The sequence below is a fragment of the Salmo salar genome, chromosome ssa16, assembly GCF_905237065.1.
Source record: "Salmo salar chromosome ssa16, Ssal_v3.1, whole genome shotgun sequence".
NCBI lineage: Eukaryota > Metazoa > Chordata > Actinopteri > Salmoniformes > Salmonidae > Salmo > Salmo salar.
This window is the reverse complement of record NC_059457.1, coordinates 55446731-55462459: the sequence shown is the minus strand read 5'-3', so window position 1 is coordinate 55462459 and position 15729 is coordinate 55446731. Positions and strand designations below refer to the sequence as shown.

At 47.5% G+C, this 15729-nt stretch overlaps 1 protein-coding gene across 1 annotated transcript in view; it reads right to left on the bottom strand.

Annotated features, from left to right (window-relative positions):
* The window catches only part of crocc2 (ciliary rootlet coiled-coil, rootletin family member 2), a 151012-nt gene that overhangs the window by 55500 nt on the left and 79783 nt on the right, over positions 1 to 15729 (bottom strand). Inside the window, exons 15-16 of the mRNA XM_045697461.1 lie at positions 9858 to 10051; positions 3099 to 3226 (exon numbers count right to left, since the gene is read on the bottom strand). Of these exons, the coding sequence (XP_045553417.1) occupies positions 3099 to 3226; positions 9858 to 10051 (322 nt within the window). The remainder of the gene's footprint in view (positions 1 to 3098; positions 3227 to 9857; positions 10052 to 15729) is intronic.

Below are 15729 nucleotides of genomic sequence, written 5' to 3'. Positions count from 1 at the left end.
GCGCGTGAACTGAAGTGCGCTACATGTTGTTTTTATCCGGTATTGAACACAGTATATTCCGTCTTCAATTTTATTGATTATTTACGTTTTAGGGTACCTGAGGATGGATTAGGAACGTTGTTTGAAATGTTTGGACCAAGTTTACAGGTAACTTATTAGATACTTTGTATCTTATTAGATACTTTGGGCGTGTTGAAACCGGTGTATTCTGAATCAAACGTGCCAAATAAATTGTCATTTTTTTGGGACATAAAGAAGGACATTATCGAACAAAAGGACCATTTGTGATGTTTCTGGGACATTTTGGAGTGCTAACAGAAGAAGATCTTCAAAGGTAAGGCATTCATTATATCGCTATTTCTGACTTTTATGGCGCACCTGTCTGGTTGAAATATGATTTTCATGTGGTTGTATGCGGGGCGCTGTCCTCAGATAATCGTATGGTCTGCTTTCGCCGTAAAGCCTTTTTGAAATCTGACACAGCGGCTGGATTAACAAGAAGTTAAGCTTTATTTTGATGTGTTACACTTATATTTTTGTGAATGTTGAATATTGATATTCCTGTAGTTTGAATTTGGCGTGCTGCCATTTCATTGGATGTTGTCAAATCGATCCTGCTAAAGGGATTGGCACGTGAAGGGATCCATATTAAACGCTCTACAACAAAGCTTTCTTAGTGTCCAACAAGCTTTCTCTTCCTTTAACTGAATTTGCCTATTTAAAGAAAGGTTCAATTAAAAAAAAAAATTAAAAAAAGTGCTCTGGTGTGGTGTCCTCCGGTGTGACAGCTCAAAGACATATTATTTTGCTGTAGAAAATATTATTTTATAGGCTATGCTGTAGGGGTCGCATGTACAGCCTGGCAGTGTCAATGATACGGTTGCTTTGACCATTTTGGCTAAAGGCTTCCATGTGACAACCTGTTTAATCTGATGCTGTGCATGTTATGGATTTTTGTGGAATTGGGATTTTATTTAACATTTTCCCAGATCTTGTCATTCCATTTTTTTTATGGAAAAGTTAAGAGTGTTGCCGGGACAATCCCGGGATCTTGGTTACCCATGTTAATTCCTAGTTAATCCCATGTTTATCCCTAGTTAATCTGGTGTGGATTGGTGTGGTCTGATGTGGAGTGGATTGGTGGGGATTGGTGTGGTGTGGATTGGTGTGGTGTAGAGTGGATTGATGTGGTGTGGTCAGGTGTGGTGTGGAGTGGATTGGTGTAGTGTGGAGTAGATTGGTGTGGTGTGGATTGGTGTGGTGTGGTCAGGTGTGGTGTGGACCAGGCCAGCTGCTGCAGAACGCACAGCTGAAATATGTTTCTCAGTGGAGAAGTAGGAGAGGGGGGAGAGAGAGAGATATAATCTGAAGTCAAATGTCTACTGTTTGCTGACGATCTGGTGCTTCTGTCCCCAACCAAGGAGGGCCTACAGCAGCACCTAGATCTTCTGCACAGATTCTGTCAGACCTGGGCCCTGACAGACCTGGGCCCTGACAGTAAATCTCAGTAAAACAAAAAGAATGGTGTTCAAAAAAAGGTCCAGTCGCCAAGACAACAAATACAAATTCCATCTAGACATCGTTGCCCTAGAACAAACAAAAAACAATATATACCTCGGCCTAAACATCAGCGCCATAGATAACTTCCACAAAGCTGTGAATGAGCTGAGAGACAAGGCAAGGAGGGCCTTTAATGTCATCAAAAGGAACATCAAATTTGACATACCAAATAGGATCTGGCTAAAAATACTTGAATCAGTTATAGAACCCATTGTTCTTTATGGTTGTGAGGTCTGGGGTCCGCTCACCAACCAAGAATTCACAAAATGGGAAAAACACCAAATTGAGACTCTGCATGCAGAATTCTGCATAAATATCCTCAGTGCACAACATATAACACCAAATAATGCATTCAGAGCAGAATTAGGCCGATACCCACTAATTATCAAAATCCAGAAAAGAGATGTTAAATTCTATAGCCACCTAAAAGGAAGCGATTCCCAAACCTTCCATAACAAAGCCATCACCTACAGAGAGATGAACCTGGAGAAGAGTCCCCTCAGCAAGCTGGTCCTGGGGCTCTGTTCACAAACACAAACAGACCCCACAGAGCCTCAGGACAGCAACACAATTAGATCCAACCAAATCATGAGAAAACAAAAAGATAATTACTTGACACATTGGAAAGAATTAACAAAAACTAGAATGCTATTTGGCCCTCAACAGATAGTACACAGAGGTAGAATACCTGACCACTGTGACTGACACAATCTTAAGGAAAGCTTTGACTATGTACAGACTCAGTGAGCATAGCCTTGCTATTGAGAAAGGCCGCTGCAGGCAGACCTGGCTCTCAAGAGAAGACAGGCTATGTGCACACTGCCCACAAAATGAGGTGGAAACTGAGCTGCACTTTCTAACATCCTGCCCAATGTATGACCATATTAGAAACACATATTTCCCTCAGATTACACAGATCCACAAAGAATTCGAAAACAAACCCGATTTCGATAAACTCCCATATCTACTGGGTGAAATACCACAGTGTTCCATCACAGCAGCAAGATTTGTGATCTGATGCCACAAGAAAAGGGCAACCAGTGAAGAACAAACACCATTGTAAATACAACCCATATGTATGTTTATATATTTTCCCTTTTGTACTTTAACCATTTGCACATCATTACAACACCGTATATAGACATAATATGACATTTGAAATGTCTTTATTATTTTCCAACTTCTGTGAGTGTAATGTTTACTGTTTATTTGTATTGTTTATTTCACTTCCGTTTATTATCTATTTCACTTGCTTTGGCAATGTTAATATATGTTTCCATGCAAATAAAGCCCCTTGAATTGAATTGATAGAGGAAGAGGAGAGAGAGCAAGAGAGAGATGGAGGGGGGAGAGAGAGAGAGGAGGTGAGGCAAAGAGAGAGAAGGAGAGATGGAGGAGAGAGAGATAGACAGAGAGAGAGGAGAGAAAGATATAGAGGAGAGGGATGGAGGAAAGGTGGGATAGGGGCAGAGACGACAGCAGGTGAACAGTAGGTGAACAGCAGGAGGACAGCACGTGTTTGTGTGTACTGTACTCACGCGTCAGGTCCTCGTCAGCCATCGTTAGGGTGCTTCGCTCCACCTCCAGCCGGTTCCTCTCCTCCTCCAGAGAGGACACTAGCTCCTGGCCCTCAAAGACACAAGTCTCTAGAGACTCCTTCTCCGCTCTGACAGACAGCACATACAGAGAGAATTAAGCATTTGTTGAATTAGAGAGAGAGTGAGTGAACGACAGAGAGAGAGAACGACAGAGAGAGAGAGAGAACGACAGAGAGAGAGAGAGAGAACGACAGAGAGAGAGAGAGAACGACAGAGAGAATGACAGAGAGAGAGAGAGAACGACAGAGAGAGAGAACAACAGAGAGAGAGAGAGAGAACGACAAAGAAAGAGAGAGAGCTGTTAGTCCCTTCCACCAAACTACCAGGTGTGAAACAAATCAAATCAACTCAAAGTTTATTTGTCACGTGCACCGAATACAACAGGTACAGTGAAATGCTTACTTACAGGCTCTAACCAGTGTGTGTGTGTGTGTGTGTGTGTGTGTGTGTGTGTGTGTGTGTGTGTGTGTGTGTGTGTGTGTGTGTAGGTAAGTAAAGAAATAAAACAGCAGTAAAAAGACACCGGTTAGTCAGGCTGATTGAGGTAGTATGTACATGTGGGAATGGTTAAAGTGACTATGCATATATGACGAACAGAGAGTAGCAGTAGCATAAAAAGAGGGGTTGGTGGGTGGCGGGACACAATGCAGATAGCCTGGTTAGCCAATATGCGGGAGCACTGGTTGGTTGATGCAAATAGTCCAGGAGTCGATGCAGGAGTCTTATGGCTTGGGGGTAAAAACTGTTGAGAAGCCTTTTTGTCCTAGACTTGGCACTCCGGTACCGCTTGCCATGCGGTCGTAGAGAGAACAGTCTATGACTGGGGTGGCTGGGGTCTTTGACAGTTTTCAGGGCCTTCCTCTGACACTGCCTGGTATAGAGGTCCTGGATGGCAGGCAGCTTTGCCCCAGTGATGTACTGGGCCGTACGCACTACCCTCTGAAGTACCTTGCGGTCGGAAGCCGAGCAATTGCCGTACCAGGCAGTGATGCAACCAGTCAGGATGCTCTCGATGTTGCAGCTGTAGAACCTTTTGAGGATCTCAGGACCCATGCCAAATCTTTTTAGTTTCCTGAGAGGGAATAGGCTTTGTCGTGCCCTCTTCACGACTGTCTTGGTGTGTTTGGACCATTCTAGTTTGTTGTTGATGTGGACACCAAGGAATTTGAAGCTCTCAACCTGCTCCACTACAGCCCCGTTGATGAGAATGGGGATGTGCTCGGTGCTCCTTTTCCTGTAGTCCACAATCATCTCCTTAGTCTTGGTTACGTTGAGGGATAGGTTGTTATTCTGGCACCACCCGGCCAGGTCTCTGACCTCCTCCCTATAGGCTGTCTCGTCGTTGTCGGTGATCAGGCCTAACACTGTTGTGTCGTCAGCAAACTTAATGATGGTGTTGGAGTTGTGCCTGGCCATGCAGTCGTGGGTGAACAGGGAGTACAGGAGGGGACTGAGCACGCACCCCTGGGGAGCTCCAGTGTTGAGGATCAGGGTGGCATATGTGTTGCTACCTACCCTCACCACCTGGGGGCGGCCCGTCAGGAAGTCCAGGATCCAGTTGCAGAGGGAGGTGTTTAGTCCCAGGTTCCTTAGCTTAGTGATGAGCTTTGAGGGTACTATGGTGTTGAATGCTGAGCTGTAGTCAATGAATAGCATTCTCACATAAGTGTTCCTTTTGTCCAGGTGGGAAAGGGCAGTGTGGAGTGCAATAGAGATTGCATCATCTGTGGATCTGTTTGGGCGGTATGCAAATTGGAGTGGGTTTAGGGTTTCTGGGATAATGGTGTTGATGTGAGCCATTACCAGCCTTTCAAAGCACTTCATGGATACGGACGTGAGTGCTACGGGTCTGTAGTAATTTAGGCAGGTTGCCTTTGTGTTCTTGGGCACAGGGACTATGGTGGTCTGCTTGAAGCATTTAAAAAAATGTTTTGGGGGGTATTACAGACTCAATCAGGGACATGTTGAAAATGTCAGTGAAGACACCTGCCAGCTGGTCAGCACATGCCCGGCGCACACGTCCTGGTAATCCATCTGGCCCCGCAGCCTTGACCTGTTTAAAGGTCTTACTCACGTCAGCTACAGAGAGCGTGATCACACAGTCGTCCGGAACAGCTGATGCTCTCATGCATGCCTCAGTGTTGCTTGCCTCGAAGCGAGCATAGAATTGATTTAGCTCGTCTGGTAGGCTCGTGTCACTGGGCAGCTCGCATCTGTGCTTCCCTTTGTAGTCTGTAATAGTTTGCAAGCCCTGTCACATCCGACAAGCATCAGAGCCGGTGTAGTATGATTCAATGTTAGCCCTTTATTGACGCTTTGCCTGCTTGATAGTTCGTCGCAGGGCATAGCGGGATTTCTTGTAAGCTTCCAGGTTAGATTCCCGCACTTTGAAAGCGGAAGCTCTACCCTTTAGCTCAGTGCGAATGTTGCCTGTAATCCATGGCTTCTGGTTGGGGTATGTACGTATAGTCACTGTGGGGATGACGTCCTCGATGCACTTATTGATAAAGCCAGTGACTGATGTGGTGTATCCTCAATGTCATCGGAAGAGTCCCGGGAACATATTCCAGTCTGTGATAGCAAAACAGTCCTGTAGTTTAGCATCTGCTTCATCTGACCATTTTTTTTATAGACTGAGTCACTGGTGCTTCCTGCTTTAGTTTTTGCTTGTAAGCAGGAATCAGGAGCATAGAATTATGGTCAGAATTGCCAAATGGAGGGCGACGAAGAGCTTAGTAGGCGTCTCTGTGTGTGGAGTACAGGTGATCTAGAATGTTTTTCCCTCTGGTTGCACATTTAACATGCTGATAGAAATTTGGTAGAACTGATTTAAGTTTCCCTGCATTAAAGTCTCCGGCCACTAGGAGCGCCGCCTCTGGGTGAGTTGTTTCCTGTTTGCTTATATCCTTATACAGCTGACTGAGTGCGGTCTTAGTGCCGGCATGTGTCTGTGGTGGTAAATAAACAGCTACGAAAAGTATAGATGAGAACTCTCTAGGCAAGTAGTGTGGCCTGCAATTTATCACAATATACTGTACTTCAGGCGAGCAAAATCTAGAGACTTCCTTAGATTTCGTGCACCAGCTGTTGTTTACAAATATGCACAGACCGTCCCCCCCCTCGTCTTACCGGAGTGTGCTGTTCTATCTTACCGGTGCAGCGTATATCCCGCTAGCTGAATATCCATGTCGTCATTCAGCCACGATTCCGTGAAACATATGATATTACAGTTTTTGATGTTCCGTTGGTAGGATATTCGTGATCGTACCTCGTCTAGTTTATTGTTCAATGATTGCACGTTGGCAAGTAATATTGACGTAACGGCAGCTTTCCTAGTTGCCTTCTGCGGGTCCGGACGAGGCATCCGGCTCTTCTTCCTCTGCGTCACTTCCTTTTGCGAATAATTGGGATGTCTGCCCTGTGGGGTGTTTGGAGAATATCGTGTGAGTCCTGCTTGCTGCTGTTGTTGTTGAAAAAATCTTTGTCTAATCCGAGGTGAGTGATCGCTGTCCTGATATCCAGAAGCTCTTATCTGCCGTAAGATACGGTTGCAGAAACATTATGTACAAAATAATTTACAAATATCGCGGAAAAAAACACATAATAGCACAATTGGTTAGGATACCGTAAAACGGCGGCCATTTTCTGCAAACAGGGAAGGGACTCAGGTGGTATGCTAATTTGGTATAGAGCAGACCTAACTCACTCCATTAAATTAATCAGAACAGGAACATTTTACATTTGGCTCGAAATTCAAAAGGAAATGATCTCAACAGAGAGAAATATCCTCCTGTGTGCCACCTAAATCCCCCCACTAGAATCTCATACTTTAATGAAGACAGCTTCTCCATCCTGGAGGGGGAGATCAACAATTTCCAGGCCCAGGGACATGTACTAGTCTGTGGCAACCTAAATGCCAGAACCGGACAAGAACCTGACACCCTCAGCACACAGTGGGACAAACACCTGCCTGGAGGTGACAGCATTCCCTCCCCCATATGCCCCCTTAGGCACAACTACGACAACATAACCAACAAAAACGGATCACAACTCCTGCAGCTCTGTCGCATGCTGTGTATGTACATAGTTAATGGTTGGCTTCGAGGGGACTCCTCTGGTAGGTACACCTATAGCTCATCTCTTGGAAGAAGTACTGTAGACTTCTTTATCACTGACCTCAACCCAGAGTCTCTCAGAGCGTTCACAGTCAGCCCACTGACACCGCTATCAGATCACAGCAAAATCACAGTCTACTTGAACAGAGCCATACTCAATCATGAGGCATCAAAGCCAAAGGAACTGAGTAATATTAAGAAATGCTATAGATGGAAGGAATGTAGTTTGGAAACCTACCAAAAAACATTTAAGCAACAACAAATTATATCCCCTCTAGATAACTTCCTGGCCAAAACGTTCCACTGTAGTGGTGATGTAAACTTCGCAGTAGAAAGTCTTAACAGTATATTTGACCTCTCAGCTTCTCTATCAAATCTATAAATGTCAAATAGAAAACTGAAAATTAACAACAATGACAAATGGTTTGATAAACCAGGTTTGAGAAACCTGTCCAACCAAAAACATAGAGACCCAGAAAACCTGAGCCTACGCCTTCACTATGGTGAATCACTAAAACAAGGCAGAAATACACTACGGGAAAAGAAGGAACAGCACGTCAGAAATCAGCTCAATGTAACTGAAGAATCCATAGACTCTAACCACTTCTGGGAAAATTGGAAAATACCTAACAAACAACAACACAAAGAGTTATCTATCCAAAATGGAGATGTCTGGGTAAACCACTTCTCCAATCTTTTTGGCTCTATAACAAAGAACAAACAGCAAAAACATATACATTAGAATCAACTATTAAGGACTACCAGAACCCACTGGATTCTCCAATTACCTTGAACGAACTAGAGGCACAAAATACAAAACCCTCCAACCCAAAAAGACCTGTGGTGTTGATGGTATCCTCAAGAAAATGATAACGTATACAGACAACAAATTCCAATTGGCTATACAAAACTCTTTGACATCATCCTTAGCTCTGGCATCTTCCCCAATATTTGGAACCAAGGACTGATCACCCCAATCCACAAAAGTGGAGACAAATTTGACCCCAATATCTACTGTGGGATATGCGTCAATAGCAACCTTGGGAAAATCCTCTGCATTATCATTAACAGCAGACTTGTACATTTCCTCTGTGAAAACAATGTACTGAGCAAATGTCAAATTGGCTTTTTACCGAATTATCGTACGACAGACCACGTATTCACCCTGCACACCCTACTTGACAAACAAACAAACCAAAACAAAGGCAAAGTCTTCTCATGCTTTGTTGATTTAAAAAGAGGGTCTGCTATACAAATTGATGGAAAGTGGTATTGGCGGAAAAACATACGACATTATAAAATCCATGTACACAAACAACAAGTGTGCGGTTAAAATAGGCAAAAAACACACACATTTCTTCCCGCAGGGCCGTGGGTTGAGACAGGGATGCAGCTTAAGCCCCACCCTCTTCAACATATATATCAACGAATTGGCGAGGGCACTAGAACAGTCTGCAGCACCTGGCCTCAACCTACTAGAATCTGAAGTCAAATGTCTACTGTTTGCTGATGATCTAGTGCTTCTGTCCCCAACCAAGGAGGGCCTACAGCAGCACCTAGATTTTCTGCACAGATCCTGTCAGACTTGGGCCCTGACAGTAAATCTCAGTAAGACCAAAATAATGGTGTACCAAAAAACTCTCTAAAAAAGGTCCAGTCGCCAGTACCACAAATACAAATTCCATCTAGACACCATTGCCCTAGAGCAAACAAAAAACAACACATACCTTGGCCTAAAAATACTTGAATCAGTTGTGAGGTCTGGGGTCCGCTCACCAACCAAGAATTCACAAAATGGGACAAACACCAAATTGAGACTCTGCATGCAGAATTCTGCATGCAAAATATCCTCTGTGTACAATGTAAAACACCAAATAATGCAGAGCAGAACTAGGCCGATACCCTCCAATTATCAAAATCCAGAAAAGAGACGTTAAATTCTACAACCACCTAAAAGGAAGCGATTCCCAAACCTTCCATAACAAAGCCATCACCTACAGAGAGATGAACCTGTAGAAGAGTCCCCTAAGCAAGCTGGTCCTGGGGCTCTGTTCACAAACACAAACAGACCCCACAGAGCCCCAGGACAACCACACAAAGATATTATCTACTTCACTTGCTTTGGCAATGTTAACATATGTTTCTCATGCCAATAAAGCCCTTGAATTGAATTGATTTGAATTGAGAGCGAGAACGACAGAGAGAGAGGTTCATTTTTCATCTGCTGCATTACAATAATACACACACACACACACACACACACACACACACACACACACACACACACACACACACACACACACACACACACACACACACACACACACACACAGTGTGGTAAAGTGGTTAGGGCTCTGAAAATAGGACCATTGAAACCCTATAGGTACCTGAAGCAGTAAAACCCAATGAACCACGGTTGGTATACTCCGTCAATAAAACCCAACCTGAAACGTCTTGTTACACAACGACACACGCTATGGTACTGTTCTGCACAAGAAAGAACCAGACCCACATAATCACCCACCCACTTACTACCATCCCTCCCAATCTTCCCCAACCCACAACCAAACACACACTGCCTTACCTGAGAATGGCCAGCTCCTGTTCTAGGCCCCATGCTCTGCGGTCAACGGCAGTCAGCTGGACCCCCAGACTGGCCTTGTCCTTGGCCACATCCTCTCTGTCACGGTGGGCCCTCTGTAGTGCCACAGCCTTGCTGTCCAGCTCTCTACGGCTGGAGGTCAGTTGGTCGGACAGGGACTGGACCTGCTTATTGACCTGGGGATGAACACAGGAACATATCATGGACACACAACCACAGACTGCTGCTCTGACAGAGACCTGCTAACTGACACAGAAACATCACAACCACAGACTGCTGCTCTGACAGAGACCTGCTAACTGACACAGAAACATCACAACCACAGACTGCTGCTCTGACAGAGACCTGCTAACTGACACAGAAACATCACAACCACAGACTGCTGCTCTGACAGAGACCTGCTAACTGACACAGAAACATCACAACCACAGACTGCTGCTCTGACAGAGACCTGCTAACTGACACAGAAACATCACAACCACAGACTGCTGCTCTGACAGAGACCTGCTAACTGACACAGAAACATTACAACCACAGACTGCTGCTATGACAGAGACCTGCTAACTGACACAGAAACATCACAACCACAGACTGCTGCTCTGACAGAGACCTGCTAACTGACACAGAAACATTACAACCACAGACTGCTGCTATGACAGAGACCTGCTAACTGACACAGAAACATCACAACCACAGACTGCTGCTATGACAGAGACCTGCTAACTGACACAGAAACATCACAACCACAGACTGCTGCTATGACAGAGACCTGCTAACTGACACAGAAACATCACAACCACAGACTGCTGCTATGACGGTGTCACGACTTCCGCCGAAGTCGGCTCCTCTCCTTGTTCGGGCGTCGTTCGGCGGTCGACGTCAACGGCTTTCTAGCCATCGCCGCTCCATTTTTCATGTATCCATTTGTTTTGTCTTGTTCCCTGCACACCTGGTTTACATTCCCCAATCACACTACATGTATTTATTCCTCTGTTCCCCATCATGTCTTTGTGTGAAATTGTTTTGTCTTTACGTGCCAATTTTGATGCGCTAGACTGGTATTCGTTTTTTCCGTGTTTTATCACGAGGTATGTTTATTTGTTTGAACAATATTAATGTGACTGTTTGCGCATTTTGCACTTTTGCCAATTGGCTGATGGTTTCGACGCAGTGGCGTCCGTCTGTTGATTTCTCCTGCCTAAATAAAGTGTGCGTCTGTTCACAACTCTCTTCTCTCCTGCACCTGACTCCGCTCCCAGTACGAACACCATTGACAGAATTTCACACCTACCATGGAGTCAGCAGGAGCAGGTACCCCGGTCAGAGGAGTCGAGGAGCGCGTCCAGGAACACTCGGCAATGCTGCATCATCTCGGTGCCATGATGGATCGCGTTGTCCAGACCATGGACCGCTGGGAGAGACAGGAAGTCTCTCCAGCGCCTCGACCAGCGCAACCGGGGTTACCTCTTCCCGTCCCGTCCGGATCCAGTTCCAGTGTGATACGCCTCTCCCTTCCCAGGGAGTATGATGGGAAGGCAGCACAGTGTCAGGGATTCCTCTTACCTGGCCACCGTTCACCCAACTCCCTCGGGAAGGGAGAGTGTTCGCCCTCGTCTCATGCCTCTCAGGGAGAGCTCTGGAGTGGGCAAACGCCGTATGGGGAGAAGGAGACGTGGCGTTGAACGGCTCTTCCATTTGAGGCAGGGGACGAGGAGCGCACAGGAGTTCGCACTGGAATTCTGGACCTTGACCGCCGGAGCAGGATGGAACCCTCATCGACCACTACAGATGCGGCCTGCGCGAGAATTTCCGACGGGAGTTGACCTGCAGGGATGCCACCATCACTTTTGACCAACTGGTGGCTCTGTCCATCCGGTCGGACGTCCTGAGGCTCCGGTGCCCATGGAGTTGGGAGGGGCTGCGTGTAGGGAGGCTGGAGGAGGGACCTTCACGTGCAGCATTTGTGGCCGCAGAGGGCACACTGCCGGTTGGTGCCGGGTTGGTCCCTTTGGGAGTCGAGGCAGCAGGCAGGGCACTCTGACGTCACCCCAGGTGAGTCTGCACCACTCTCATCCAGAGTCCTCTGTTGTCCACTTGTTTGTACCTGTTTGTTTTCCCGAGTTTTCCCCGCATTCCCAGCATAAGGCACTTGTTGATTCAGGCGCAGCTGGGAATTTTATCGACAGAGCGTTCGCCCTTAGTTTAGGGATCCCCATTATTCCTGTGGTTAGACCTTTCCCGGTATACGCTCTGGATAGTCGACCATTAGGTTCAAGGCTAATCGGGGAAGCCACCATCTCCCTGGCCATGGAGACGCAGGGGGGTCACGAGGAGAGAATCAGTCTCTTCCTCATTGACTCTCCTGCGTTTTCTAACAAGTAATCTAACAATTCTACAACAACTACCTAATACACACAAATCTAACAAGTAATCTAACAATTCGCCAAAACCTACCTAATACACACAAATCTAAAGGGGTGAATGAGAATATGTACATATAAATATATGGATGAGCGATGGCCGAGCAGCATAGGCAAGGTGCAATAGATGTTATAAAATACAGTATATACATGTGATATGAGTAATGTAAGATATGTGAACATTATTGAAAGCGGCATTGTTTAAAGTGACTAGTGATCCATTTATTAAAGTGTCCAGTGATTGGGTCTCAATGTAGGCAGCATCCTCTCTGAGTTAGTGATTGCTGTTTAGCTGTCTGATGGCCTTGAGATAGAAGCTGTTTTTCAGTCTCTCTGTCCCCGCTTTGATGCACCTGTACTGACCTCGCCTTCTGGATGGAAGCGGGGTGAACAGACAGTGGCTCGGGTGGTTGTTGTCCTTGATGATCTTTTTGGCCTTCCTGTGACATCGGGTGCTGTAGGTGTCCTGGAGGGCAGGTAGTTTGCCCCCGGTGATGCCCGGCAGGAGGCTCTCGATTGAGCATCTGTAAAAGTTTGTCGGTGTTTTGGCTGACAAAGCCACATTTCTTCAGCCTCCGAGTGGGCTTGATTACCAACAACGACGAGACAGCCTGCAGGGAGGAGGTGAGAGCACTCGGAGTGTGGTGTCTGGAAAACAACCTCTCACTCAATGTCAACAAAACAAAGGAGATGATCGTGGATTTCAGGAAACAGCAGAGGGAGCAGCCCCACTATCCACATCGAAGGGACAGGCACATCACAGACAAAGTAATGAATACATAAGTATTCAGACCATTTGCTATGAGACTCGAAATTGGGCTCAGGTGCATCCTGTTTCCATTGATCATCCTTGAGATGTTTCTACAACTTGATTGGAGTCCACCTGTGGTAAATTCAATTGATTGGACATGATTTGGAAAGGCACACACCTGTCTGTATAAGGTCCCACAGTTGACAGTGCACGTCAGAGCAAAAACCAAGCCATGAGGTCGAAGGAATTGTCCATAGAGGTCCAAGACAGGATCGTGTCGAGGCACAGATCTGGGGAAGGGTACCAAAACATTTCTGCAGCATTGAAGGTCCCCAAGAACACAGTGGCCTCCATCATTCTGAAATGGAAGAAGTTTGGAACGACCAAGCCTTTATGGTTGAGTGGCCAGATGGAAACCACTCCTCAGTAAAAGGCACATGACAGCCCACTTGAAGATTGCCAAAAGGCACTTAAAGACTCTCAGACCATGAGAAACAAGATTCTCTGGTCTGATGAAACCAAGATTGAACTCTATAGCCTGAATGCCAAACGTCACGTCTGGAGGAAACCTGGCACCATCCCTACGGTGAAGCATGGTGGTGGCAGCATCATGTTGTGGGGATGTTTTTCAGCAGCAGGGACTGGGAGACTAGTCAGGATGGAGGCAAAGATGAACAGAGCAAAGTACAACGAGATCCTTGATGAAAACCTGCTCCAGAGCACTCAGGACCTCAGACTGGGGTGAAGGTTCACCTTCCAACAGGACAATGACACTACCGGAAAACAGAACAATCAATAAATGGGTACAAACCCCGACGCCCACCAGACATAAAGTGCACAAGCAATAAACAATTTCAGACAAAAGACATGGGGGTTAAATACACAACATGTAATGAATGGAATTGGAACCAGGTGTGTGGGAAGACAAGACAAAACAAATGGAAAATGAAAGGTGGATCGGAGATGGCTAGAAGACTGGTGACGTCGACCGCCGAACGTCGCCCGAACAAGGAGAGGGACCGACTTCGGAGGAAGTTGTGACAGTACCCCCGCTTGACGCGCAGCTCCAGCAGCACGTCGACACCGGCCTCAGGGATGACCCGGAGGACGAGGCGCAGGGCGATCCGGACAAAGACGGTGGAACTCCTGCAGCATTGAAGGGTCCAACACGTCCTCGACCGGAACCCAGCACCTCCCCTCCGGACCGTACCCCTCCCACTCCACGAGATACTGAAGGCCCCTCGCCCGACGCCTCGAATCCAGTATGAAGCGAACGGAGTACGCCGGGGCCCCCTCGATGTCCAAAGGGGGCGCACCTCAGACTCCTGGAGCGGGCCAGCCACCTCCGGCCTGAGGAGAGACACATGGAACGAGGGGTTAATACGGTAATCGGGGGGAAGCTGTAACCTATAACAAACCTCGTTCACTCTCCTCAGGACATTAAATGGCCCCACAAACCGCGGACCCAGCTTCCGGCAGGGCAGGCGGAGGGGCAGGTTTCGGTTCGAGAGCCAGACTCGGTCCCCCGGTGTGAACAACGGGGCCTCACTGCGGTGGCGGTCTGTGTTCTCCATTTGGCGCAGCACGGCCCGCTGAAGGTGTACACGGACAACTTTCCATGTCTCCTCCGCGCGCCTAAACCAGTCGTCCACCGCAGGAGCCTCGGTCTGACTCTGATGCCACGGTGCCAGAACTGGCTGGTACCCCTATACACACTGAAAGGGGGAGAGGTTAGTGGAGGAGTGGCAGAGTGAGTTCTGCGCCATCTCGGCCCAGGGCACGAACGCCGCCCACTCCCCCGGCTGGTCCTGGCAATAGGACCACAGAAACCTGCCCACATCCTGGTTTACTCTCTCCACCTGCCCATTACTCTCAGGTGAAAACCTGAAGTAAGGCTGATCGAGATCCCCAGACGTTCCATGAAAGCCTTCCAGACCCTAGACGTGAATTGCAGACACTATATCCTCAGGCACCCCGTAGTGCTGGAAGACGTGCGTAAACAAGGCCTCCGCAGTCTGTAGGGCCGTAGGGAGACCGAGCAGAGGGAGGAGACGACAGGACTTTGAAAACCAATCCACAACGACCAGGATCACGGTGTTACCCTGTGAGGGGGGAGATCGGTTAGAAAATCCACCGACAGGTGCGACCAAGGCCGTTGTGGAACGGGTAAGGGGTGTAGCTTACCTCTGGGCAGGTGCCTAGGAGCCTTACACTGGGCGCACACCGAGCAGGAGGAAACATAAACCCTCACGTCCTTAGCCAAAGTAGGCCACCAGTACCTCCCGCTCAAACAGCGCACTGTCCAACCGATCCCAGGGTGACCAGAGGAGGGTGAAGTGTGGGCCCAATTGATCAACCGGTCACAAACAGCAGACGGGACGTACAGACGCCCAGCGGGACACTGGACAGGAGCGGGTTCTGCACGTAACGCCTGCTCAATGTCTGCGTCCAGCTCCCACACTACCGTCGCCACCAGGCAGGAGGCGGGGAGTATGGGAGTGGAATCCATGGGCCGCTCCTCTGTGTCATACAGTCGGGACAGTGCGTCTGCCTTCACGTTTTGGGAGCCTGGCCTGTAGGAAAGGGTAAACACAAAACGGGTGAAAAACATGGCCCACCTTGCCTGGCGAGGGTTCAATCTCCTCGCTGCCCGGATGTAATCCAGATTGTGGTGGTCAGTCCA